Genomic DNA, 25,832 nt, shown 5'->3' with positions numbered 1-25,832 from the left:
TTCCTCCTGTCCCCAGGGAAGCAGCTTCCTGACCTCTGGGAGGACCCCCACCCTGGCACACGAAGCTGAAGATGCCAGCAGAGGAAGAGATTTTTCCACCACCACTGCTTGTGCTGGTTCTTCTCAAGGGCAAAGAGGGAAGTGATGAGCTCACTCTGGACTGGAGGGCAGTGAAGAGAGGAGCGAGGGAGAGAGAGAGACTCAAATTTCCGGAGGCTATTTCAGTTTTCTTTTCTGTTTTGTGCAATTTCACTTATGATATCAGCCAGTGTGTGGCTGCTCTTTTGGAAACTCCCCTAGTGAGGGCGCCTCCTCTGCTGGCCGGGCTCCCTATAAAGGGCCAGCCTGAGCTGCAGAGAATCCCTGCAGAGGATCCTGAGACAGCAGGTGGATCTCCCACAGCCTCTGCTCACAGCTACCATGAAGGTCTCCGCCGCCGCCCTCGCTGTCATCCTCGCCATGGCTGCCCTCTGCGCTCCTGCATCTGCCTCCCCATGTAAGTCCAGGTCCTGACCACCACACCCCCCGGGGTCCAACCCTTAGACTGGCCCAGATCTCGCCCTCTTTTCAACTGTAGCATTTATACCATCTGAACCCTATGACTTACATTCCCCTGTACTGCTTTACCCAGATGTCCAGTTGTCCCTGATAGATCTCAAAGCCACTTCATGGCAGGGACCCTCTGAACAACTTGTATGTGTCATCAAGGTCTACACCCCAAGCCCTACAGGAGCTCGCAGAGTGTGGACTGATGCTGGGGATATTAGCAGGCAGGGGCAGCTCGAGCTGACCTCCAAACATGACTAACTCATGTCTAGCAGCAGCAGGGTTTCTAAGAAGCTTCTAAGCACTTAAGTAAAACTCTCCTGGGACAGTCATATTCCCTCCATTTCACAGATGGAAAAAAATGGGACTTGATAAAGGATAACAAAATCTAATTAAATGCCCACTCTGGGTCAAGCATTGTGCTGATTGCTTTGCAAATATCATCTTATTTAATGCTCACATCTACTCTTTGAGTAGCTGTCCTCGACTTATAGAACCCCGGAGAGGTAAAGTAACTTGTCCAAGTTCACGCAACTAGGAAGTAAGGAAAGCAGTGTTCAAACCCAGCTCTGTTTGGCTCTGAAACACTACTACTCTGCTGGAAAATGGCAACTGACACTTCCCGGGGCCATCCTGAATTAACTGACCAACAAAAAGTCCTCCTTCTCTGTTCAGAGCCCTTCTCAGTATGCCTCAGCCAGAGGGTCCCAGGATAAAATATGCATCTTCAGGCCTCTCTTAGGGGTCCTGGCTCAGTCATGAAGTCTGAGTTTTGGAAGCCTCCCCACAACCCACCCTAGGTCTCAAAGAAACCAAGTTCTGAACCCACTGAGGATCCTAGGAGAGCAAGAATAAGGGCAGAAGACCTAAGACAAGCCCGGACGAAACACAGGATGCCATCAGAGCCAAAGGCATGGGGTCGTGGTATAGAGGGAAGGCTCAAGGATTAGGTGAGGGAATCCCCACTCTGGCACTGTGTGTCCATGGCCAAGTGACTTTACCTCTCTGAGCCTCAGTTTCAGCCAAAGGAGGATAATAGTCTGTTCAAGGTAAATCATATAGGGACTTCCCCGATGGTCCGGTGGCTAAGACTCCACGCTCCCAATGCCGGGGGCCCGGGTTTGATCCCTGGTCGCAACTAAGATTTCGCATGAGGCAACGAAGATCCCACGTGCTGCAACTAAGACCCGGCGCAGCCAAATAAATAAATAAATATTTTAAAAACAAAAAGCTTTTAAAAAGATAATTCATATAAAGCACTGGCAATGAATCCAGGAGTCTTCTTTCTTCCCTCTCCCAGATGCCTCGGACACCACACCCTGCTGCTTTGCCTACCTCTCCCGCCCGCTGCCCCGCGCCCACCTCCGGGAATATTTCTACACCAGCAGCAAGTGCTCCATGGCAGCAGTCGTGTGAGTCTCAGCCCTGTGGAACCCTCCAGGGGGTGAGGGAGGGACACCTTTTGCCCCAGAGCCAGTCCCCCGGCCATGAGCCCTCAGAGATGGTGCCCCATCCACTCCCACCCATCCTCCGGCTGCTCAAACAGCCATGGTTCTGCCCTCTCTAGCTTCAGGTCCCCCAGCTGTTGTGGAAAAAGGCTAGACAAGGTGTTCCTGAAGGATCCGCCCCACTCTGATGGGCTAGGTTAGGTCTCTGATCTTTACGGATGTGACTGTTTCTTGAACCTGGTCTGCCATGCCCCTGGGTGGAGAAGATCGACTCAGTCATCTCTTTCCAGTTAAGAACCCCGCAGTCCCTCATATCCGACACCCAATCAAATCCACCTGCAACTTCAAAAGGAGCTAAAGAGGAGAGGTCAGAGGTCAAGACCCTAGTTACAGTCAAGCGTGTTAAAAAAAATGTTATTGATGAAGAAATAATGAAATGAGATTCTCCTTTAAATACGTAAGCTACCATATTTAGAAAAATAATAATCCTTGCTACCTAGGAAGTGCCTACTGTGTGTCAAATGTCTTACATGCATTATCTCTACATTTTATCATAACATCCCTGACAGGTATGCATAATTTTCTCCACGTTTCAGATAATGAAAGTGAGACCCAGAGAGGTTTGGTGACTTGCCCAAGGTTGTACAGTAAGTGAGGGAGGGATGGAGCCTGTTTCTGGAGCCTCCTCTTTCTACTCTAGCAAGGTCATTAGTGATAGTGGCTTAAGAAGTTTAAGATGACAGAGACTTAAAGAATGAAAATGGGGCAATCACGAAGTTTTCCATATAACGATGAAGTTTTTTAATCCAAAAATTTCTGTGACACTGGTAAAGTTACAGGTATTCAGATTTGGCCTTTGGTCCTGATGAATCTTTCGAAGTATAGCAATAATATTCAGCACTACTGGGACTTCCCTGGCGGTCCAGTGGTTAAGACTCTGAGTGCGGGTTCCATCCCTGGTCGGGGAACTAAGATCCTACATGTCACGTGGCACAGCCAAAAGAAATGTAGCACTACTAATTTTATCTCTGAAAACAAGTATTTTTCAAAAGGAAAAAAAATCCTTCTTTGAGCACCTATTATGGGCAGGCAGAGTGGAGTAAACCACCATCCCGGCCCTTCTGGGGCTCACAGTCTAAGACAGATGTAGCAATGACCAGGGCACCCTGCATAAGATGTTACAAAAGGAAAGAGGGAACACACCGCGATTCAGGGCTTAGCCAAGAGAAGGGATTTAGGCAAAGTTTGCTGCAAAAAGTGCTGTTTGACTTGGGATTGTACTGAGGGACAGGGTGTATGAGGCAGAGGGGATGTCGCCAAGACTCTCCTCTGGTTTTTGTAGAGTCTCCGTATAGGAAAGCACTGAGGGCCTTGAGTGTCAGCACAATGAAGCAAAAGTGTGAAATGAGCTGGAACGGGGAAAGTCTAGATAAGAGAGGTCCAGTGGAGAGGCTGCTGTTGTCCACATGAGTGGTACTGAGGCTGAACAGGACCTGAAGCGAAGGAGAGACGGGGTGAGGAAGCTTCTGAGGCGGAATCAGCAAGCCCTGGCAGGGGCTGTGAGGTCGGTAGCAAGGAAGAGAGAGGGGTTGAGTGTGATGCTGAGGTTTCAACCCAGACCTGGAGAAGGGTGAAGGTGGAGCCCCCTGAAGTCCTGAGTAAGAGCTGTTTAAAAAGGAAAGGACCAAGGTGCCAGCACAACTCTATGGAAAGTCCAGCAGGGAATGTACGATGAAGGGTTTGTAGCCGAGGAAAGGGTGCTGGGGCCGGAGATGTGACATTTTTTTATAGGAGGAAGGGGTCTCCCGATGTCACAGTGGCAGGAATACAGCAGTCTTGGCTGTTCCGGCTAGTCTGTCTTGATTAAAATCCCCGCTCTGCCAGTTAGTAGCTGCATGAGCTTGGGCCCGTCACTTAACCTCTCTGAGCCTCAATTTCTTCATCGGCAAAGTGCAGTAAAATAGAGGTATTTCCCTCACTGGGTCAAAGTGAGGATAATAAAAAGAAAGATAAAATTAGAATATTTCCTGGCACACAGTTAGGTGCCTGATAAGTTGTTAACTTATATCATCATCCTTCTCCCCCTCTAAATGTATTATTATATACATAGAAGTGACAAGTGAAACTTGAGGAGTGAATGCAAAACATTCAGTCACTAACTCATTTAATAAATATCCATTAAGCACCTACGGTGTGCCAGACCCAGGGTCAGAGACTTGAGGAAGTGCACAGGAGAGAAGGGCAGTCACGTTGAGCACACCTGCTCTCAAGGGGCAGGTGAAGGCGGAGGGAAGTCAGGCCAGGAGAGGCTCCCCACAGAGCGGGCAGGGAGAGAAGGCTTGGCAATGGGGGCTGCTAGCCAGTATCACATTCAGCAGGGAGCAGCAGCAGGAAGCCTGGGCAACCCTCCCCCCAGATGTCGGTTTCCTGGCCTTTCGACTTCCTGGCCTCAGGCCAAGGGGGCTGAGGAAAGAGGACAGTGAGTCTGCAGGATCTCCTGCATGACACCTGGCTTGCCGAGGGCAGGGTCTGCATCGGAAGCTCCCTCACCACCCCAAACAAGAAGACAAATATAGGAGGCACCAGAGCCCAGTACACCCCTTCTGCTCCCTTTCTCTTCTCTGCACGCCAGGCAGGGGAAAAAGAGAGGTGGTCAGGTGGCTCTGAGTGAGGCTCAGAGAAGGGGAAGCAGCTTCCCTGAGAAAAAACGCTCTCCATGATAGAGCACGAAAAGGGGCCAAGAAATCCTCATTCTCATCAGATAACCTAAGCCTTCACTTTGTCTGGAAACATCTCAAAAAGGTGCAGGAAAGCATCCTGAAGGAGAAGCCAAAATGAGAATGGTCCACATAGGCAGGGCTAGCTCCACAGTAACACGTTAATGGGTAGCACTGCTGGCCAGGCCCAGGGTGTCCCTCAGAGAGAACCAGTCTCCCAGCAAACAGGTAAGGCAGGCAGCTGGACGTAGCCCATGAACCTGTGAGCCTTCCAACTTACACCATGAACACCTGTAGAGATATAGGCCTCCCGCCCTCACCGGCCTCCACATTCTGGCCGGTTAATTGGTAGAAGTGCTTTGACATCTGCCAGTATCGCAGGGTCCTCAACCTCTCCGAGCCACGGTGTCCAGTACCGGGACCTTTGGGCTCATGTTGCTCTGATCCACCCTAAGGCAGAGGTCCCGCAGCACCCCAATAACAACACATGCATGGTATTTTTCAAAACTAATTTATATATACTATCTCATCTGAGCTTCACAACAATTGTGCTAACTAGGAATTATTTCTGTCCACATTTTAGAGGTAAACGTATAGACTCAGAGGTGCTAAGTGATTTGCCCAAGGTGATCTAACTAGTAAGTGGTGAAATCAAGACTCAAGTTCATGTCCTTCTTCTGTTCACCCAGGCACACACAGATGGGTTCCTCTGTCGAGTGTCTATGTGTGCCAGGCACTGTGTTATCTAAGGCCAGATCACACATTTGTTTCACCACCTCATCTCCCACTTACTCAGCCATGACTCAGTTCCTGGAAGACACCTCTTTTTCTCTGCATCTTCAGCATCCAGCACAGGGTCTGAAACAGGAAGTGCTGAGAAGTGGTTGACCAGCTCAAGCCTGGGCTCCTAGGGCCCCGTATCCCCTTAGATCTCCAGGCTGCATGTGTTTTTGCGGCTTGGGGGGGCGGGGGGTTAAAATGCACACAGGACTGCTTCTGGCTTGGAGCCCTTTGATCCAACAGAAGAGAAAATGTTCTTTCCTTGAACGCCACCAATACAATCATATGGAGCTCCAAAACTAACCCACCCAGTATCATTTCCCCCCTGCCTCAATCCACCTCATCTCCAAAACTGGCGCTCCCAGCACTGACCAGGTCTCACCCTCTTCTCTCCCACAGCTTTATCACCAGAAAGAATCGCCAGGTGTGCGCCAACCCAGAGAAGAAATGGGTGAAGGAGTACATCAACGCTTTAGAGTTGAGCTAGGATAAAGGATGCCTTGAACCTGAACTTGTGCAGACTTTGCTTCTTGCTCTTGTCCTAACCAGCTTGGGAGGTTTCCCCCCAGTGCCCTCCTCCCACCCGCTCCTTGGAGGGCACAGATTCCACCACCCGCAGCAGCTGCTGTAAAAGCCTCCCAGGGCTCCTGGGGCTCTGCCTTGTGCACAGGAGGTCTCTAGGCTCCGAGCTTCAGAGCCCTCGCCCGGCCACCGCTCTGCAACACCTCTGGAGGAGAAGGAGGGAGGGAGACTGGGCTCCTACTGTCATGCCCCATGACCAAAACGCCCATCTCAGCCCCTCACTGGGAAGGGGTGACTGGCAAATGTAAGAAATCAGAGTTTCATTAAAATTCTCAACGCAATTACAAAGCAGGCTCCTGGTTTGACTTCCTGTCGGGAACCCCCCTTCCTCGTGAGCGTTAAGCACTGGATCCAGGGCTGGTCACATCTGGTGTCCATCCTGGATTTGGGGGTTGTGGCCCTATGCAGTGAGCAGGCCCCGGGGGCACAGGCTCTCTGAAAAGGGGCCTGGGCAGGACAGAGCAGGTAAAGGGACCAGTGGCTCATCCACTCTGAAGGGAGACAAGTCACTACCTCCCAGCCCCGAGGCCCCGAGAGTTTCTCTCACTTCCCGCCACACACCTCCCTGCTTCCTCAGACCATGGTCGGCCCTTCTGCCTACTCTGCTGGCTTCCACCCTAGCCCACCCTACCCCTTACCGGCAGTGGGTTTCTTTGACACACCACCACTCGTGCCCCTGGAATGGGATTTCATGGCACTCCCAAAACACCTCAGTTCTTTCAAATAAAGAGGAGGGATTTTGTTGTTTTCTACCACGGCACCAGCATTTCTCAGGTGGGAGTATTCCAACTTTCCCATCGATGTGTTCCTTCCCGTGAACCTGTCTTGGCAAATATATCCACATAATTAGAGCCGGCGTTAACTGCGCTATCACTCTGTGCCAGGCATTGTCAGCTCCCTACATCCACCATCCTTCATCTTCATAACCGTTTGGGGCAGGGAGTATTATTAACCCTGTTTACAGTGGGGGAAAACCCTTGGCAAGAGATGGAAATAACTTGCCCAAAGCCCCAAAGCCCCAAACAAAAAACAAACAAACAAACCAAAAACACAGGGGAGGTGGGGTGGAAGGTGGTACAATTAACATTTAGACGCACCAGGTCCAAAGTCCAATGCCAAAGCTGCTTCTTTTTTTTTCCATCTTTAATCTGCAAAATTTCAAACCTAGTGAAATTTGCAAGAATACACCCATATACCCTTCATCTAGATTCAAATATTAACATTTAACCACATTTGCTTTATCTACGTGCATGTATGTGTGTGTGTATATACACACACACATATATTATACAGATGGTTGGTATGTACATTTTTTCTGAAATGAAAGTTGCAGATGTGATATCACTTCCCCCCAACAGTTTTAGTGTGTATCTCCTAATAACAAGGACATTCTGCGTAGCCACAGAATGAGTAGCATTTAACACTGACACGATATTATTTTCTAACATAGAGTCCATGATCAAATCCCCACAATTGTCCCAATTATGTCCTCTAGAGCTATTTTTTTAAAATCCAGGTTCCAATGACAGGCACATATTGAATTTAGCTGTCGGGTCTTTTTAGTGTCCTTTAACAGACTTTCTTTGTCCTTAAGATATATTGATATTTTCTTCAGGAGTTCAGATGGGATTTTTGTAGAATATTTCCTAAGGTGGGTTTGCCTATTGTTTCCTCATACTTAGATTCAGGATGAACATTCTCGGCAGGAAAACCACATGGTGACGCTGTCTTTCTCAGTGCAGCACATCAGTTTATTGCAAGCGATGGTCCAGTCGGAGGACTTGGTGGCCTGTGTTTTCTCACTACAGCGAGCTGCCTGCTGTGTGCCAGGCACTATGCTAGGTGTCGAGGTTGCAGTGTAGCAATCACTGCAAGCAATGAAAGGAATTCTGTGTAGTACAAATGACATGAAACCTTCGACAAAAGCAGTGGCTCAGCGAGCACGAGGACTCTACGACAGTCAGCTGTTGGTGGCAATGGAAGCTGATGTACAGCTGATAGACTCTGAGATAAAATCTGTAAAGGGATGGCATTTCTACTTTTCAGTGTCAATATATGTGACTATCCACATTTGCATTTTTTAATTATTGCTGTTCTTATATATTTTAGTAATTCCAGAGTTTCTTTTATTTTTATTTTTTTTTAGTTTTGGCAGTGCCTCACAGCATGTGGGCGGCATGTGGGATCTTAGCTCCCCAACCAGGGATTGAACCCAGGCCCCCTTCAGTGGAAGTGCTGAGTCTTAACCACTGGATCGCCAAGGAAATCCCCACATATTTTTTAAAACTCAGATTTTTTTTTTTCTAAAATGAAATAAAATAAATGTGCTCAGTGATCAAAAGGAAAAAAAAGAGTTCCACCTCTTGCTGCCAAGGAGGGAGGCGTGTATATGAACAGGGCTTTCCCATTTTTTTTGCCATTTTCCTGATGACTAATCCTAAGGACAATCCCTGCTCCTAACATGGGCTACGTGAGCTTAAAGTTCACTAAACGCTTCGACTTTCCTTTTGAATTTATGCCTCACCACTGCCCCTCTACCTAGCCAGACAAGCATGGCTTTCCCACTTTTCAGATGAGGTAAGTGAAGCTCCCAGAGAGAAAGGGACTAGCTCAATCCACAGGCAAGTAGATGCCAAGTCTGGGACTCCAGAATGGAACCGGAGTGTTCTATTTACCTAGGCGATCTGGTTGCCCAGCACTTGGAGGCTTCCACCTCCAGAAGCCCAGACACCTCACTAGTCCCTCTTGTGCCACAGAGGACAGGTCTCCCTGAGCTGTGACCCTGCTCCCACAAGGGAGTAGTCCCTGTAGTCCCCTCCCCAACCCAGGTGCTCTCTGGTTCCCCCAGGAGAAAAGGATGGACTACAAAAAATCAGTCAACATCTCTGACATCAACAGGTCAATGTTCAAGTGCCCATGGCTGGAATATCCAGAAAGGACCAAAGGTGAGGCTGAAATGGACAGGAGTGGAGTCAGGGATAGGGACCTGAAAAGGAAAGCTCCCAGGCAGGGGTCTGGGTGATGTCAGCAGATCCGTGGGAAGAGGCAGGGCAGACCCTTGGATACTTTCAAGGCTCCCCACAGCCCTCAAGGTAAGTCTCCAGCGCCCTCTAAGATGGGATGTCTTTGTGTCTCCCCAGCTTCTGCCCCCTCATCTGCACCCCATGCTTACGACTCCAAGGTTTGCAGGTATTCCTCGTGCCCACTGCTCTTCCCCCTCATCTGTCTGGCTACCTCCTACTTGCTCTGAAGACTCGACTTGTGTATAATCTCCTCTGGGAAACCCTCCCTGCTCCTCCCAGCCAGGTTAGGGACCCTCATCTGGACCACATGTGCCTTTATCCATCTTCACATTTGTTTCCCTCTGTTAATCACCAGTAAATAGTTCTGTCTCACCAGCTAGACCAGTGGTTCCCAAAGTATGTTCCCAGGACCAGCAGCCTCAGTATCTTGTTAGAAATGCAAATTCTCAGACCACACCCCAGATTTACTGAATCAACACTCTGGGGATGAATCTTCATCTGGGGATAAGGAAATCTGTGTTTTAACAAGCTCTCCAGTTCTTTCTAATGCACACTCAAGTTTGAGAACCACTGAATGAGACCAGTGGTTTTCACCATTAGCTGCACATTAGAATCCTCAAGGGAGCTTTCTAAAATGCCTGGGCCCCTTCCTCAGAGAATCTGATTCAATTAGTCTGATGTAGGACTCAGGCATGTTAAAAATTCCCTCAAATAATTCTAATACCCAGCCAGGGTTGAGAACCACTCTGCTAGACCAGTGTTTCTCCAATTTCAACGTGCATAGGAATCCTGCTCAAATGAAGATCCTGACTCAGTAGGTCTGGGGTGGAGCCTGGGGCTCTGCATTTCTGAGAAGCTCCCAGGCTATGGCAATCTTACTGTTCCACAGACCAAGATACCAGGAAAGTATGAGTCCCTGAACAACAGGAATTATGCCTTATTTACCTCCCAGTGCCTGATACAGCGTTCATTAAATGCTAATGCTAAATAAATGAAAGACTGGAAGGATGACTCTTCAATCCACCCTTGTCATTGTCATCCCATTTGTACCATAGAACTCAGAAGAGCCACAGCTCCTGTTCTCCTGCCCTTGTCCTGCCACCAGGTAAGACCCCTAACTTCTGCCACCCTGGGAGCTTTGTTGAAGTAGGAGGGGCAGGAGGCTATCCTTTCCCATTAAGGCTAGTTCATAGAACCCTGACACTCACCCCTGGGGCTGCTACTAACTATGTGTGACCTTGGACAAGTCACTTTCCCTCCCTGAGCCTCAGGAGTATCCTCTGTCACAAGCCAACCCCTTCCCATCTCCCTTTATCAAGTTGCTATGAGACAACATCTGTAAGGCTTAGGCTATGCAGGCAGGGCTTAATAATGAGTCATTTTTATTAACACAGGGATCTTCCTCATTAGAGTTGCCAGATAAAATGGGATGCCTGATTAAATCTAAATTTCAGCTAAACCATGAATATTTTTTAGTATGAATATGTCCTAAATATTGCCTTCATTACCTGGAATCAAAATTCAACAGGACATCCCGTTTTTTATTTGCTTGGCTTTTACTAAATCTGACAACCCTACTCAGACTGAGTCAATGCCCCATTTTCTGAAGTCACGACAATCACCCGAGAACTCTTATGATGATCTTCTCAGCCACCACACTGGGAACCACTGGCTGAAGCCCCTCTTCCTTGTTGCTCAGAGATCTGTTGTAGAGACAGGAAGGCTTGAGAAGAGACAGGAATGAATCCTAGCCAAACCTTCCGAGAAAGCCCCTGACCCACCCAAAACCCCCCACTGCAACCAGAGCTACAGTTTCACAATTGTGTAAGAGACAGATTATTTGAAGAAATCCTGCTTTTCCAACCAAACTATTCAGTTCCGTGAGGGCAGGGCTGATAACTGTATCCCCAGCACCTAGTGCTTGGCACATGGTAAGTGCTCACTAAGTATCTGTTGAATGCCTGAATGAAGGAGCTGTAGCTTGAATTTCCACCCCCCCTTTACTTCACATCTCCCTCGCCCCCTGCCTTTTCATCTCCTTGCCCAAAGCTTTTTCAAAGTACTCTGAGATGCTCAACTAACCAAACTGTGTACAGTTCTCCCTCAGTATCAGCAGGGGATTGGTTCCAGGACTCCTGCGGATACCAAAATCCATGGATATTCAAGTCTCTTGTATAACGTGGTGTGGTATCTGCATGTAACCTACACACATCCTCCCTAGATTACTTATAATACCTATTACAATGTAAATGGTATGTAAAGAGTTGCTGGGTACGTGGCAAATTCAAGTTTTGTTTTTTGGAACTTCCTGGAATTTTTATTTTCCAAATACTTTCGATCTGTGGTTGGTTGAATCGGTGGATGTGGAACCTGCGGATACAGAGGGCCAACTGTACTCAGATCAATTTGCAGATCAGCAATGGCTTCACCGTCTTTATGTCATTTGTTCTTCACAACCACCCTGGGAGGGGTACAGAACAAGGATTATTAGCTCCAATTTGCAGAGGAGACTGAGATCTTGGTGGGGTGAAGTAACTTGCCCGAGTCACACAGTGGGTTAGGAGGTGGCTGTGACTTCAGCTCAGATGACAAGGCTGAAGGGCTGTTTCCCTCGTCTAGTCCCTTCTCACCCTGGCCCTTTTCCTGGCTGAGGAATGCCCCCTGTGACTGCTCTGCCACTCACACCCCCCAGATGCCAAAGGAAGAGTTTCCCCCAAGTCCAGAGTGCTGGAGGCAGCACCCAAGCAAGCCAAACTCCGTACCTTACTGCTACTCCAAGCAGCCTGAGATCTACACGCACTGGCACACCCTGTATAATCAGCAAAAGGAACGGGAGGCCCAGAAGATACTGTGGAAAATGAGAGATCACCCTAGGTGTGTTGGGCCCCTTCCTGTTCTCCACGCCCTCCACATCTTCTAGGAAAGGAAGGAAAGAGAAGAAAGGGTTGGAGTGGGGCTGGGCGTGGTGCAAGTCAGCCTCCAGATCCCAGAGGAGACCCTGGGGTAGAAGGAGGCTCATCTTTCTTCCTCTGGTCTCACCTCTGAGCTGGGCTGAGGACCAGAGGCAGAGAAGAGTTTGTGAAGTAAGGAGGGAGGGAACAAGGGGACCAGGGCTGCCTGTGCAATTTCTCACACAGGTGCCTCACAGAGGGTACCCTCATCCCAAAACTCCATCTCCCAATGAGCAAGCTGATTATAAAACCTCAGATGGAATCCAAGCCCTCAGACCCTACTGGGGACCCGCTGAAGTGGCAAAGATTAAAGGTCAGGGACCACGGCTCGGGGGAGAATGGGGAGACTCTCTTTCTGTGGGTGCCCTTACCTGGGGCTCACACCATCCTTCTGCCCTCTGTCCCTGCCTGCTGCCTGCAAGATGGAGGGAGAGGAGGAAAGGGGATTGGATTGGATGAGCTCCTTCCAGTTTGAAAGTATAGTTGTAGCACTCTATTTATCCCTTTCTTCCCTTCCACTGGCTCCCTTTGATGGGCAGGAACTCACAGAAAGCCTGAAATCTCCCAGAGAGGATGAGCAGCTCTATGCAGCACAGGTGAGAAGTGGCAAGGGTGGAGGGGCATGGTTACAGGTAGGAGTTGGCTGAGCTGAGGAGTAGAAAGATGCTTGAGGTGGAGGGCAAGGGTAGAGTGATGTTCCAAGAATAAACTCCAGCTGTGTCCAGAGGATGGAAATTCCCGGTGGTGGTGTCCAAGGTCTCTTCCCTTTCCTCTAACCCTGTTCCTGCAGGCTCTGGGGTGCCTGGGCGTCAGAGACAAGTTTATCACGGAAGCACTATGGCAGGTGGTGAGTCTGGGGCTGCACAGAGATCAGGAGAGGAGGAAACAGAGCATTGGCACATGGGCACTGACAAGGCTCGCCAGGCTCAAGGACTATGGGTCAGATCCAGGGAGGAGAGAGCTGCCTTGTGTGGCATGTCCCCATCTCATGCCCTTGGCTTCTTTAAAGGGCAGCCTGATCTAAAAGGATGGGGAAGGGGGAATCTGAAGATCCCCTTTGTCTAACAGGCAAGATGAGCAACTAAAAAGCTAGGAGAAAACTGGGACTGAATTCATTCTCTACCTTAACTGAGTCAATGCCTGTGCCTATATGCCAATTTATAATGGGGGGTTCTGTGTTCTTACACAGAATCTCATTTAAATCTTCCAATATTAGGAATAGGTAGTAGTAGCTGCATTTTTCTAATGAGAAAATGAAAGCTCTGAGAGGCCAAGTGACTGGCCCAAGGCCATGTGGCTACCAGAAAGCAGAAAGGGATGTGAACTAAAGTCTTACTCCCAAGTTGTGTTCCTTCCATCGTACCATCCTGCCTGTACCCCGTGTTTGAGCATAAACAGGTCACTCTCTAGGCCTCGGTTTCCTCATTTGGAAAATGAAAAGTTAAGCTGAGATGATCCTGAAAGCTCTGACATTCCACCACCTTATGGCATGTTCCCACCCACTGCCTCTTAAATCAGGCCCAAACTGGCCCAGAGAAAGTGAAGTATGAGGCCTGTCAAACCCTGGCCATCCTGGGTGAGTATGTCCTCTCCCTGGGTGGGGAGAAGGGGGGAGGTGAGGAAGGAAGCAGTGCAGCCACACTGCCCTTTGGGGAAGAACAGAAGGGAGTGGACTGTACACTCACTGCAACCTAGCCATTGGCAGGGTCTGGGAATTGTCTGATGTACTGTTGGGCAGAGAGAGGAAGGTGGGGTGAAAAGCGAGAAGAGATTGGAGGGAGGGAGAGAACGGGCTCTGGGAACGGCCGTCATGCTCAGCCAGCTGCTCTAGTGTCTTGAGGGGACGGGCAACCCTGTGACCTAGTACTTGGAGCTTCTGTCTTGAAGGCACAGGGGTCAAATGGATTCTGGCAGAGAGGAGCAGCCCTGAGGCTCTGCCCTGACCTGAGGTCCTCCCCGTCCAGGTTGCCTGAATAAGCATGTGATCCAAGCTCTCATCAAGCAGCTGAAGGGGCAAAATGAGGGGCAAAGGATGGATACTCTGACAGCGCTACGGGTGGCTCTGAACTCCTGGGCTGCTGTCCCCAAAGACCAGGTGATTGGGAGGAGAGTCAGTCACTGGGGCGAGGTAAGACAAGGTAATTGATAGTGTTGGCAGGGGGTTAAGCCAGGGAGAAGGTAACGTAGCTCCTAGCTTTGATGGTGGAAGACGTTGTCCTTGTGGAGTCCCCTGTGGAATAGGTTCGCTGGACAGAGCATTGGCATAGCCACTTAACTGGTCATACAATCTCTGAAATGCCAGCTTTCAGAGGTGTCATTTGTCCGTCTCTAAAATGGAGAGAGCAGTTATCTTATAGCATTGCTGAGAAGATTAAATGAGATAATATATATAAAGCACCTAGTTCAATGCCTGTACTCTTTAAGTGATAACTCATCATCATTATTATCATCCTTAAAATAACCTATTAAAGGAAAACCTCTGCCAAAAGGGTACAGGGACCAAGAGAGTCTGCTGACACTACTCAAGACTTTTCCCCCTTAGGGTCCTCTTACTTTGACCCCATTGCTGCTCCACGTGAAACAGAATTCATCACTCATCCATTTACTCAACAAACATATATTAAACTGCTGTCGTGTGTGAGACACCATCCTAAGCCCTTGGGATATGTCAGCAAACCAAACAGGCAGAGATCCCGGCTTTCGTGGAGCTTACATTCTAGTGGGGGGGGACATGCAATAACCAAGAAATTTAACTATATAGTATGTTAGAGGTGACAAGTGCAATGGAAAAATTACGTAGCAAGGTGAGAGTGATCAGGAATGCTAAGTGGAGATGGGATGAGTTGCACTTTTAAACAGGGAGGACAAGGAAGGCCTCATTTGGAAGTTGTCATCTGAGCACAGACAAGAAGGCGAGGGGTAAGCCTTGCAGATATCTGAGAGAAGGCATCCCGGCAGAAGGACAAATCCAGGCAAAGGCGCCGAGGCAGGAGCACACTTGGCATGGTCAAGGAACAGCAAGGAGGCCATGTGAAGGAAGTGGAGTGGGAACAGAGAAACCAGGAGGAAATGAAGCTGGGTCAAAGATGTTAAAGGAGACTAGACCATATGTGGGCTTCTGGATGACTTTTAAGTACTTGAGCTTTTACTCTGAGTGGAATAGGTATTTGAGCAAAGCAGTAACATAATCTAACTTATGTTTCAAAAGGTTCACTCTTACTGCTATGCTGAAAAAAGATGGGCAGGGATGGGAGGCAAAAGTGGGAGCAGAGAGACCCGTTAGGGGCTGCTGAAGCAATCCTGGTAAGACACGATGGTGGCTTGGACCACGGTGGTTGCAGTGTGGTTGGTAAGAAGTTATTCAATTCTGGATACATTTTTAAAGCAAAACTCTGACAGGTTAAATGTGAGTTATAAAAGACAGTGAGGGGCACTTCCCTGGTGGCGCAGTGGATGAGAATCCGCCTGCCAATGCAGGGGACACGGGTTCAAGCCCTGGTCCGGGAAGATCCCACGTGCCGTGGAGCAACTAAGTCCGTGCACCACAACTACTGAGCCTGCACTCTACAGCCTGCGAGCCACAACTACTGAAGGCCGCGTGCCACAGCTACTGAAGCCCATGCACCTAGAGCCCATGCTCCACAACAAGAGAAGCCACGACAATAAGAAGCCTGCACACCACAACGAAGAGTAGCCCCTGCTCACCTCAACTAGAGAAAGTCCGCGTGCAGCAACAATGACCCAACACAGCCAAAAATTTTAAAAATTAAAATTAAAAAAAGACAGTGAGGAAACAAGGATGAGGTCAAGGTTTTTGGCCTCGAAACTGAAAGGATGGAGTTGTTACCAACTAACATGGAGAAAGCTGCAGGTGGAACAGGCTTGGAGGTACTATAATATCAAAAGCCCAATTTTGGACAAGTTATGTTTCAGATGTCTACCGGACCTCCAAGGGAGACAGCAAGTAAACAGTTAGATATACAGCTAGAGGAAGAAATCTATGAGTTGTCAGCATATAAGTAGCATTTAATGTCATTCACCTAGATGAGATCACTAAGAACCAAGAATCAAGCCTTGGGGCACCCCAATGTTAAGCGGTCAGAGACAAGAGGAAGAATCAGTAAATACTGAGAAGTGGCCAATAGGTAGGAAGACAGACAAGAGTGCAGCATTCTGAAAATCAAGTGAAGAACATATATCAAGGAAAGGAGATAAATCAACCATATCAAATAATACAAGGACTGAGAATCGATCCAATGGATTTAACAATGTGGGAATCATTGATTTTCTTAACAAGAACCATTGTGGGGACTTCTCTGGTGGTCCAGTGGCTAAGACTCCACACTCCCAATGCAGGGGGCCCGGGTTCAATCCCTCGTCAGGGAACTAGATCCCACATGCTGTAACTCAAGATCCCGCGTGCTGCAACTGAATATCCTGCATGCTGCAACTGAAGATTCCACATGCCACAACTAAAGATCCCACATGCCGCAACTAAGATCCCACACACCGCAACTAAAAAGATTCCACATGCCACAGTGAAGATCCCGCATGCCACAACTAAGACCCGGTGCAGCCAAATAAATAAATAAATATTTTTTAAAAAGAACCATTCTGGTGGGAAGGTGGGAGTGAAGGCCTGAATAGGGTGGGTTTAAGAGAGGATGGGAGGAAAGAAGTTAGAGTTGGCAAGCATGGACAACTTTCCAAGTTTTGCTGAAAAGAGTTGTAGTCAGCAGCAGGGGTAAATACCAGAAAAAGGAAAAATAACAGCATGCTTCAATGCTGAGGTGTAATGACCCAGTCATTAGGAAAATGATCATTTTGAAGAGGGTGGGAAGAATTGTGCAGCAATGTTCTTGAGCAGATGAGAAGGGATGAGCTCGAACACATGAGTAGAGAGACTGACTTTAGATAGATGGTCATGGTCCATTGTAACACGTGGAAAGGAAGAACATATGGGTGCAGGTGTTGAAAGTTGGATAGAAGTGGTGGTAAGTGTCTCTGGAACTTCTTTTCTAGTTGCTTTTATTTGCTCAGTAAAGTAGGAAGCAAGGTCATCAACTTAAGAGAATAGAGGAAGAAGTATTAGAGATTCCAGAGGGAAGAGAATGAATTAGAACGGTGGGAAAGAGAATTGCCCAGGGAAAAGCAGTCTAATCACTAGGCAGCATTAAGGATCTACACAAGGTCTGTGTTCATACATTTCAAGTGAGATTAGTCATCATAACTTTGTTTCCCGCCAGGAAGTGCAGGCGCAGCGTTGGTGGAGAGCTGAGTACAATGAAGCAAGAGGGGGTAAAGGAGTTGAGTGAGCAGGACCGTGGAACTGAAGCTGAGTAAAGATGGAAGAAAGTGAGGAGCAGTGACAAGGTGATCAGTGAATTGTTAGTCTTTGTGGAGTCCAACAGTTGTTGACATCAGAGGAGAACCAGAAAGATGGGGGGGAGGGGTCATAGAGAAGTTGCAGTAATGGGTAATGATAAAGTCTCTCTGTGGAATTAGGAATTAAGACGGCAGAAGTGTTAGAGAGTAACATTGATCCATCCACAAGAAAAGTCATAGAGAAATGAAAGGATGCGGCATAGGGGCAAGTAGATGACAGCAAAAATAAGGGAAGTGGGTAAAATAATCTCATGACGTGAGATTCACCTTAAGGAGGAGGGAGGATGGTCTGGAAGCAGTAATGAATTGCCTTCCTGACAAAGCCTGGCCGAAGACATAGTCCCACCACCCGTGTCCCTCATCTCCCTCTCAGAGGACTCAGATCGAGGATGGAGAGAAGCTGGTGCCTGTGCTGCAGATGCTGATAAAGAAGTCAGGGAACAAGGCAGCAGTGGAGGCGGCCCTGTGCTTGGGGTTCCTGAGGCCCTGTAGCAGCACAGCCCGAGAGTACCTGCTGCAGTGCCTGCACCAAGGGCCGAAGACCCAGCAGATGCAGGTGTGAGGGGCAGGAGGACGAGCTCCCTGGGGAGCACTGGGGAACCGCTGCTGACTGGTGGGGTCTGGACCCTGTCATCCTCATCACAGAGAAAAGAAGCTCCCGCAAGGAGCACCACAGGGTCTCTGTGTGTTTTGTCAGTATGTATATACATATGAGTACAGGGTTGCATGGACGCTAAATGTACACATGTCCGTGTACATTCGATGTGTATGGGTGTTCATGCACGTATGTACATGTGTGTGCACATGAACTTACGCTCTCACTCACGAGGCCAAGAGGGAGGAGAAAGGACCCCACCTATTCCCTACAAGTTCTAGCCCTCGAGCCTGTTTGGCCATCCAGATGCCTCTTGGCCTGGTATACCCCAGCCCGCCCTGCCCACCTCCACAGGCACTCAGTATGCTGGTCAAGATAATGGGTGTGCACTCAGCCACGGTCATCAGGACCATCCTAGACCAGCTGTGCTATTCCAGTGTCCTTGAGGTAAGCTCTAGGGCTGCCTAGTACCCTGCCTTCTCCAGGACTAGGACAGGGAGTCTATCCTTCATGCCTTCCCCACCCCTGCCCTCAGCACCGTTTTGAAGCCAGCCAGATGCTCAAGACCATTGGGCTGGAACAGATCCAGGCACAGGGCCTGGAAGGACTCACGTTTGACCTGCTCAGGAGGAAGACGTATAATGAACCCTTCTTCGTAAGTGAGACCAAAACTCCCAAGTCCAGGCAGCTCATACCTGTCTCTCTACCTTTCTCTAAAGACCCCCCTGGCTTGGTTCTCACCACGCTGCCCCCCAAAGCATCACATTCACCCTAATGCAGCCCCTGTTTTCAAGCCACCTTGCCTTCATGCGGGCCGTTCTCTCAGCTTAAAATGCCCTGAGTCACCTCTCCCTCCTCTGCAAGGTGGAAAACTGCCGCATGCTTTCAGTCCCACTGGTAAGTAACTCATTTCTCCTTCTGCCTATTAAAATACGATTGTCCCTTTCAAGCCAGTCCAAACAACACCTCCTATGGGAAGCTTTCCAGACCACCAACAACAGAATCACCCTGCCTTCCTCTGTGCTCCCTTGCTTTTATCTTTGTTATATCTTGCTACAAAACCAGCCACAGAACTGCTGAAGACATTTTTCTAAACTGTGAATCAGATTGCGGCTCACCTCTGCATAGAACTTCTCAAATGCCCCCCAAGCCCTCAGAAGGGCTTACACTGCCCTTCACCACCCAAGTCCTGCCTACCTCTCTAGCCCCACTACACTCCCGCTCAGAGCCACACACCAGCTGTGCTTAGGAACACCCCGTCCTGATTTATACCTATGGTCCCAGTGTAATTACTCAGAGTGCCCCACTCTGAAGAGTCCATTTGGTCACCTAGCTAAACTGAACTGTTTTCTGCTCCCTAACCTCTCTGTGCTCTCTCTTGCCTCCAGGCTTCTGTACATGCTCTCTCTGTTGCCCGGGAAATCTGCCCCCAGCCCTCTACCTGGTTAACTCATGTTCCATGTTCAGGTTTCAGCTGAGGCATCACTTCCTCCAGGAAGTCTTCCTGGTACCCAGAATGAGCTAGGAGACCCTCCTATTGCCCCTACACTTAGTTCAGGAGTGTGACTGACTGTTCCACTTGTCTGCTTTCCCCACCAGAGCATGAGCTCCTCGAGGCAAAGATCATATATGTAGCACAAAGTAAACATTCAATAAGGTTTGAGAAGCACTTAAGGGTACACCCCTGAATCCTTGTCTCACCTTAATCCCTCTTCAGGCTATGAGGCAGGCTGTTGCTGAAACTGTGGAAGAGCTCAAGATGAAGCCCACAATGATGAACTTGGTGGAGGCGTGAGTGGCTTGGGCTGGGAACTGCCAGGGCCAAATCCTAGGCTGTGAGAAGGGGACAGAGGGTCAGAGAGAGCTGAGAACCTACGGCCCATTCTCAGCTCGCACTTGCCTGTGCCCCTGGCCAAGTCACTCTTTGACCTCTGGGCTTTTCTTCATCTGTAAAAAGGGGCTGATAATATCTACCACTCAGGGTTGCTATAAAGCTCCGATTAAGATGAGGACATGAAAGGGACTTGTAAAAGGTAATGTTCTGGACAGATGTGAGTCCTGATCATCATTTAGTGCCCCCTGGAAAATTGTAGTACCTACCTTTCCCCTCCCAGCCCCTTTCCTCACCCAAGAAATAAGAAGGGGAAGTTAATAAAATTAACATCACACATCAGCTTTATGCCTGACTCACTCTGGACTGTAAGAAGCAGCCAGCCTTCCTGCCCTCCCCTTAACTGGACCACAACACACTCACTCCCTTCTCCAGGCAACTGATGAGCTCAAATGCCACTGCACGCCAGGAAGCAGTCATCTCTTTGGTAAGGCCAGCTCTGCTACTCTGACCAGATGTTTTGATGGCAGGGGGAGCAGGCAGTCCAGCAGTTACTGAAGGGAAGAAAGGGCTGTAAAGTTTGGGGAGGTTGTTTGCTTGCTTTTTTATTTTAGAATTCCAGCCCTATCAGGAGTTCAGGAAAAGATTTTCTTCAGGATTGGAGGTGGGTGGGATAAGGGACAGGAGAAGGGTGTGAGGGGCATTGCTTAGATATTACATGTAGAAACTATCTTGACTCTTCTGGTGAAAAAATTGTACTGGAACCCAATGAAGTGGCCCCAAAAGGCAAGGAAAGTGCTACCTCTGCTGCGAAGCCATATCTCCTCTCCAGGCACAGGGTCATTACAAGGGCACTAGAATGGAAGAGTGTAGACAGGGCATCTTCCTGGGGCCGGCTATTTAGGCGCCCTCATCCTGCCTCTGCCAGGGTGTCCTGGGGATCCGCAGCCCACAAGTGTTCCACTTGGTCCTAGACATGCTGGATGTGGAAAAGAGCCCGTCTGTGAAAAAGAGCGTAAGGCATCCCCGCCCACCTCTTCTCAACCCTTCCTCCAAGCCTCTCCCACCTATCCTCACGCCACGTGCTCTTTGTCAGAGGGGAGGAGAGGGGAATACGCCCGTAGACACTGTCCCCTTGACCTCATTCCCTGGGACCAGAAGGGCCTGTAGACAGAGCTCCTCCTCCCCTCCCAGCATTGGCCTGAAGTGAGCCAGCCACAGGGCCTTTGTTTCAATGCAGCTACAAGAAACATTAATTCTTTTGGCCTCGACTGATCCCTGGATCCAAAACAAGCTGAAGAACAAGGTTCTCTTTGTACATGAAGTGCCTAAGACCAGCATGAACGTAGAGTTCACGAGGTTCCGGAAAGAGCCTGAGAAACCAGAAGAGTTAAACATCCAAGACGTTCAACTTGCACAGCTGAACCCCTTGTTTCTTACAAAGTCCAGTGCCACGTCAGACCAACAGAAGTTAAATGCCCAGAAAGGGTCTGGTACCTCTGCCTTCCCATCCTGTTTCTCTAAACCACAAAAACACAAGTCACAGGCCACAGGGTCCTGGACACGAGGGATCAGGAAACAGCTCTGGATCCTTGCTGAGACCTCCAATTAGGTCAGTTCTTTTGGCTGAGTTCCCACTCTCTCTTTAAGGATGCTTCTCAGGCTCCCCTGAGAAAATAATCTATACTTACCTTCCATGAATAAATGAGCATCACTCCACCTACCACTACTGTTCCCTTCCTCATGGGCTGCACTGAAACATAGGTCACCTCACTCCTGGCTGGTCACTCCCCTACTCAGCCACATGTCCTTTCCATGAGACAAGGCTGCTCTGGACAGCCAGCCTGCCTTCCTAAATCAAGTCCTTGTCTATGCCCAGAATTTGATGACAAAGCTAAAGCTGAGCCTCTGCCCAGAGGTGGCTGCTGAGGGGAAAATGGGAGAATATCCTGGAAAGCTTGGCTATTGGATCATTTCCTCTTACTAACTTGCCCCCCCCCTTTCCTATCAGTGGTCAAGAGATAAATTAGGCTTAATCAAGACCAACCATCCTCTCTTCTGTCTCTTATCTTACACCTGCTTTCTACCTACCTCAGGGTCATTCCCTTTGACAGACTCTATTTACTCTCTAAGACTGCCTTAGATTCTCCCTTATTTTTACTGAAGCCTTCAGTTTCCCTTTGCCAATAGGACCAATCACACCAATCCCAAAAAGCTACATCCTCCATCAGAAAGGAAAAGCCCAGACTTCAGAGTCAGACAAATCTGAAATCAAATCCTAGGGTCCATTACTCACTTTATCTTTGACTTTGGACAAGTTATTGAACCTTTCTGTTTCCTCACCTACAATATGAACAGATCAATGCATACTACTTCTGAGGGCTCCTATGAAGATTAAACAATAATATAAAGCCTAATGGTGCCTGGCATTCCATAGTAGGCACTCAAATGTGGACTTCTTTTCTCTCCTTTCCTCTCTTCAGTGTTGCCATGTGAGCCCGTGACCACCAGAGATTTAAAAAGTCCTTTTACTTCCTCAGTCTTACTGAGTGGTCTAATGAGAGGTCACGTTCTTCCCATCGAGTAGGAAAGCCCAAAGTGACATAAATGTTCTCTTCTACTTCCCCACATTCCAGGTCCTAGAGTAGTCCAGTTATTCTGAATCCAGCATGGTATATGTCAATGAGATTTATCTGCCCACCTGCCCTACCACTTCCAAATTCATGTTTTGCTTCACAGAGTTGTAAGTAAAAACCAAAAGAGTAGTTTCACTATTCTGGGGTATAAGCAACACTGCCTCTAATAGTGTGGCACAAAGACCAAAGATGGAAAAATGATTATTTTCTTTTGCCCACTCTGTAGGTTTGCACCGGTGAGCAACCTAACCCAAATTTCCCTGGGCCTTGATAGCCTGTGGATACAAACAAGGCCTTATTAACTACATAATTCAGGCTCTCAACTCCTGCAAAGTCCTGCCCACAGATTTCCAACCCCTCCTCTTCCATACTTATGGGTCTCTCCAGGGGATGTCTCATTACTCAGCCAGATACCAGTCTCTGCTCAGTAGGACCTCAATAATAATTTCACCAGTCCTCACCAGAAGATTTAAGGCAGCACCAAGGGGACTTCCCTGGTGGTCCAGTGGTAAAGAATCCACCTTCTAATGCAGGGGACGTGGGTTCAATCCCTAGTCGGGGAACTAAGATCCCACATGCCGCAGGGCAAATAAGCCTGAGTGCCACAACTACTGAGCTCACACGCCTCAACAAGAGAGCCCACGTGCCGCAAACTGCAGAGCCCACACGCTCTGGAGCCCGTGCACCACAACTAGAGAAGAGAAAACCCGCATGCCACAACTAGAGAGAAGCCCGCACACAACTAGGGAAGCATGCACGCAGCAACAAAAGATCCCACATGCCTCAACAAAGATCCCACGTGCCACAACTAAGACCCGATGCAGCCAAAAAAAAAAAAAGATAAAGAAAATAAATACAATAAATATTAAAAAAAAAAAGACAGCACGGAGCATAAAGGTCTGCATAGAGCACCGACCGTCTGGTATGCCACCAAGGTACCAGAGCCTTCCCAGTACCAGAGCTACCTATATCCAATATTCTTAGAAACACACTTAATCCAAGCTGTGGCCAACTTCTCTCAGAGGCCTGAAATGCCCACTTTTCTCAGCCATCAGGATATGTTGGGATGGATTTTTGGACACCATCCAAAATGTAAGTCCCCCTCTTACCTCTCCTCGCTTTCTAATGGGATCTCTGGATACTCCCACTGATGGCAAAAAAAAAAAAAAAAAAGGATTTATACCCTCTACCTCTATGCCTCTTCCTCAAACATTCTCCCCCATCTCTGTGCTATAACTGAAACCTTGCTCTTGAACTGGCTTCTTCGTGAAATGTCAGGTGTTGCTCATCCTCCTACATTCCTTCCAATGTCACAATGTCCTGTCATTGTTTCTCCAAGGGTCTTGGCTCTCAAACGAGCTATCCCACCCTCTGGCCCACTTCCCTATTTTCTCTCATTCATTGCCTGAATCTTAGTCTTGCTATCACCATCCCTATGGACAACCATACAACACCTCAGTTCCTCAGTCCCTCAGCTCAACTACAAAGGCTTTTCCCTCTCTTTCACTTCAGCTACCTACTTCCATGGCCACACTTAGCCCTAGTCATCCCCAGGAATTTCTCCATCTACAAAATCATGAACATCTACTTTCTGACCCAAACCTTCTATCTCTCCAGCTCTTTTTATCCCCACTACCAGGCCTCTGAATCTCATCAATAACACTAAGGTCTTGACTTCCCTACATTCTCCCTGTTAGCCCCCTCTTACTTTTTAAATTTCTACTCAGCTGGGACTCCATCCATCAACCACTATTCTCACTGTTCTTATACTTCCACTATCATCTCTCTCTCTGACTAGTAAAATCCCCAACCCTGAATCAAATTGCCTCTGATCCTATAACCAGGTTGCTGATTATAGTGGAGAAAACTCACACATCCATAGACTGGTTCCCTCAAAATACTTGCTTCCTATCTTAACTGAGTTCTTATTGCTGTCCGGCAATTTTATGGGTTCCTAGTTACAATTTCAAGCCTTCTCTGCTCTCTTCACATTTCCTACAGTCTCTTCAAACTTTCTATCTTATTACTCCCCAACTCTCAGTAGGCCATTATAATTTCTCTTCGGGGGAAAAAAATAAAAAACATCAGATGAAATTACCTCAACTTCTTGCCACCTGTTATAAGAATCCTTGTATACAGTAGTTGATAGCACAGGCTCTAAGGCCAGATACTCTGGTTAGTATCCTAGCTCTGTAACTTACTAGAGATGTGATCTTGGGTAAGTTGCTTAACCTTTCAGGGTCTCTGTTCCTCAGTGTCCCTTCTGAAAGCCCCTTTCCAGTAGCAATCAAAATTATTTACACCATTCACCTCTTCTCTGATTTTATATTCAAAAGGAATATTTTTCCCTATACCTCCTTGCCTCACAGCATTGTTATGAGAATTAAATGAGTTAACACATACGGATTGCTTATCATTGCCTGGCATACAGTAAGCTCCCAATAAATGTCAGTCATCTGTTACTACGATTATCAGCATCTGCACTAACCTTAGCTCCATTACAGTGCAAGAGGCACTCTCCTCTTCCGAGGCAAAATCCTCCACCAGTGTCTTGGGTGCCATTCCTTCAAGGAATTTGAATATCAATTTTCCCCATTTCCTTTCAAATAGTGTATAAACATGATCAATTCCCATCCATCTTAAAAATAACCTCCCACAGACCCATAACCCTTTCTAGATGCCTCCTCTCCTTAGCTCACCTCACCTCTAATCACCCTTCATAATCAAGATTCTTGAATAGTTGTCCACACTACCTGTCTCCATTTCTCTAATTTCTATTATTTATTACCCTACTTCAGTTTGGGTTCAGAATTCAATTCTCTACCAAAACTGCTTTTGCTAAGGCAGTAGTTCTCAAAAGGGACAATTCTGCCCCCTCCAAGGGACACTTGGCAATGTCGGGAGACATTTTTGGTTGTCACAATTGGGGGCTGCTACTGGTGTCTTGCGGTAGAGGGCAGGGATGTGGCTAAATATCCTATACATAGCACAGGGCAGCCCTCCACAACAAATAATTATCCAACCCAAAACGTGAGTAGCACCAAGGTTGAGAAATCTTATGCAAAGATAATTTATAACCTCCGTATTGCTACATACAATGAATGCTTTCTAACCTTTGCGTGACTTGGCCAACTCGAGCACTTGACCCCATTAGTTTCTCCCTCCTTGTAGTCCACTCTTCCCTTGGGTTCCACTGACACCTCACTGGTATTCCCAGTCTGTTTCAGTATCCTCTTCTATTATTACTTTTTTTATTTTTGGCTGCACCACTTGGTTTGTGGGATCTTAGTTCCCCAACCAGGGAGCGAACCCCGGCCCTCAGCTGTGAAAGCAAGGAG

General features: G+C 48.1%; 2 protein-coding genes across 2 annotated transcripts; both read left to right on the top strand.

Annotated features, from left to right (window-relative positions):
* Positions 1–377: 377 nt before the first annotated feature.
* CCL5 (C-C motif chemokine ligand 5) lies at positions 378–6,257 on the top strand. Its single transcript, XM_082860620.1, has 3 exons — positions 378–496; positions 1,847–1,958; positions 5,891–6,257. The coding sequence occupies exons 1-3, from the start codon at positions 421–423 to the stop codon at positions 5,976–5,978; spliced, it is 276 nt and encodes a 91-aa protein (XP_082716746.1). The 5' UTR covers positions 378–420; the 3' UTR covers positions 5,979–6,257.
* Positions 6,258–8,930: 2,673 nt separating this feature from the next.
* HEATR9 (HEAT repeat containing 9) lies at positions 8,931–21,470 on the top strand (the record flags this gene model as incomplete). The annotated part of the gene is made up of 15 exons (XM_082861589.1): positions 8,931–9,018; positions 10,152–10,201; positions 11,789–11,970; positions 12,234–12,360; positions 12,587–12,643; positions 12,838–12,894; positions 13,566–13,623; positions 14,012–14,142; positions 17,806–17,988; positions 18,382–18,474; positions 18,563–18,682; positions 19,745–19,818; positions 20,294–20,345; positions 20,787–20,873; positions 21,099–21,470. The coding sequence occupies 15 exons, from the start codon at positions 8,931–8,933 to the stop codon at positions 21,468–21,470; spliced, it is 1,731 nt and encodes a 576-aa protein (XP_082717715.1).
* Between the last annotated feature and the right edge of the window lie 4,362 nt (positions 21,471–25,832).

Source organism: Leucopleurus acutus, assembly GCF_964270905.1.
Source record: "Leucopleurus acutus genome assembly, chromosome: 19".
In the NCBI taxonomy this organism is placed as follows: Eukaryota; Metazoa; Chordata; class Mammalia; order Artiodactyla; family Delphinidae; genus Leucopleurus; species Leucopleurus acutus.
Note: the sequence above shows the minus strand (reverse complement) of the source record. Positions and strands in the feature narration are given on the sequence as shown.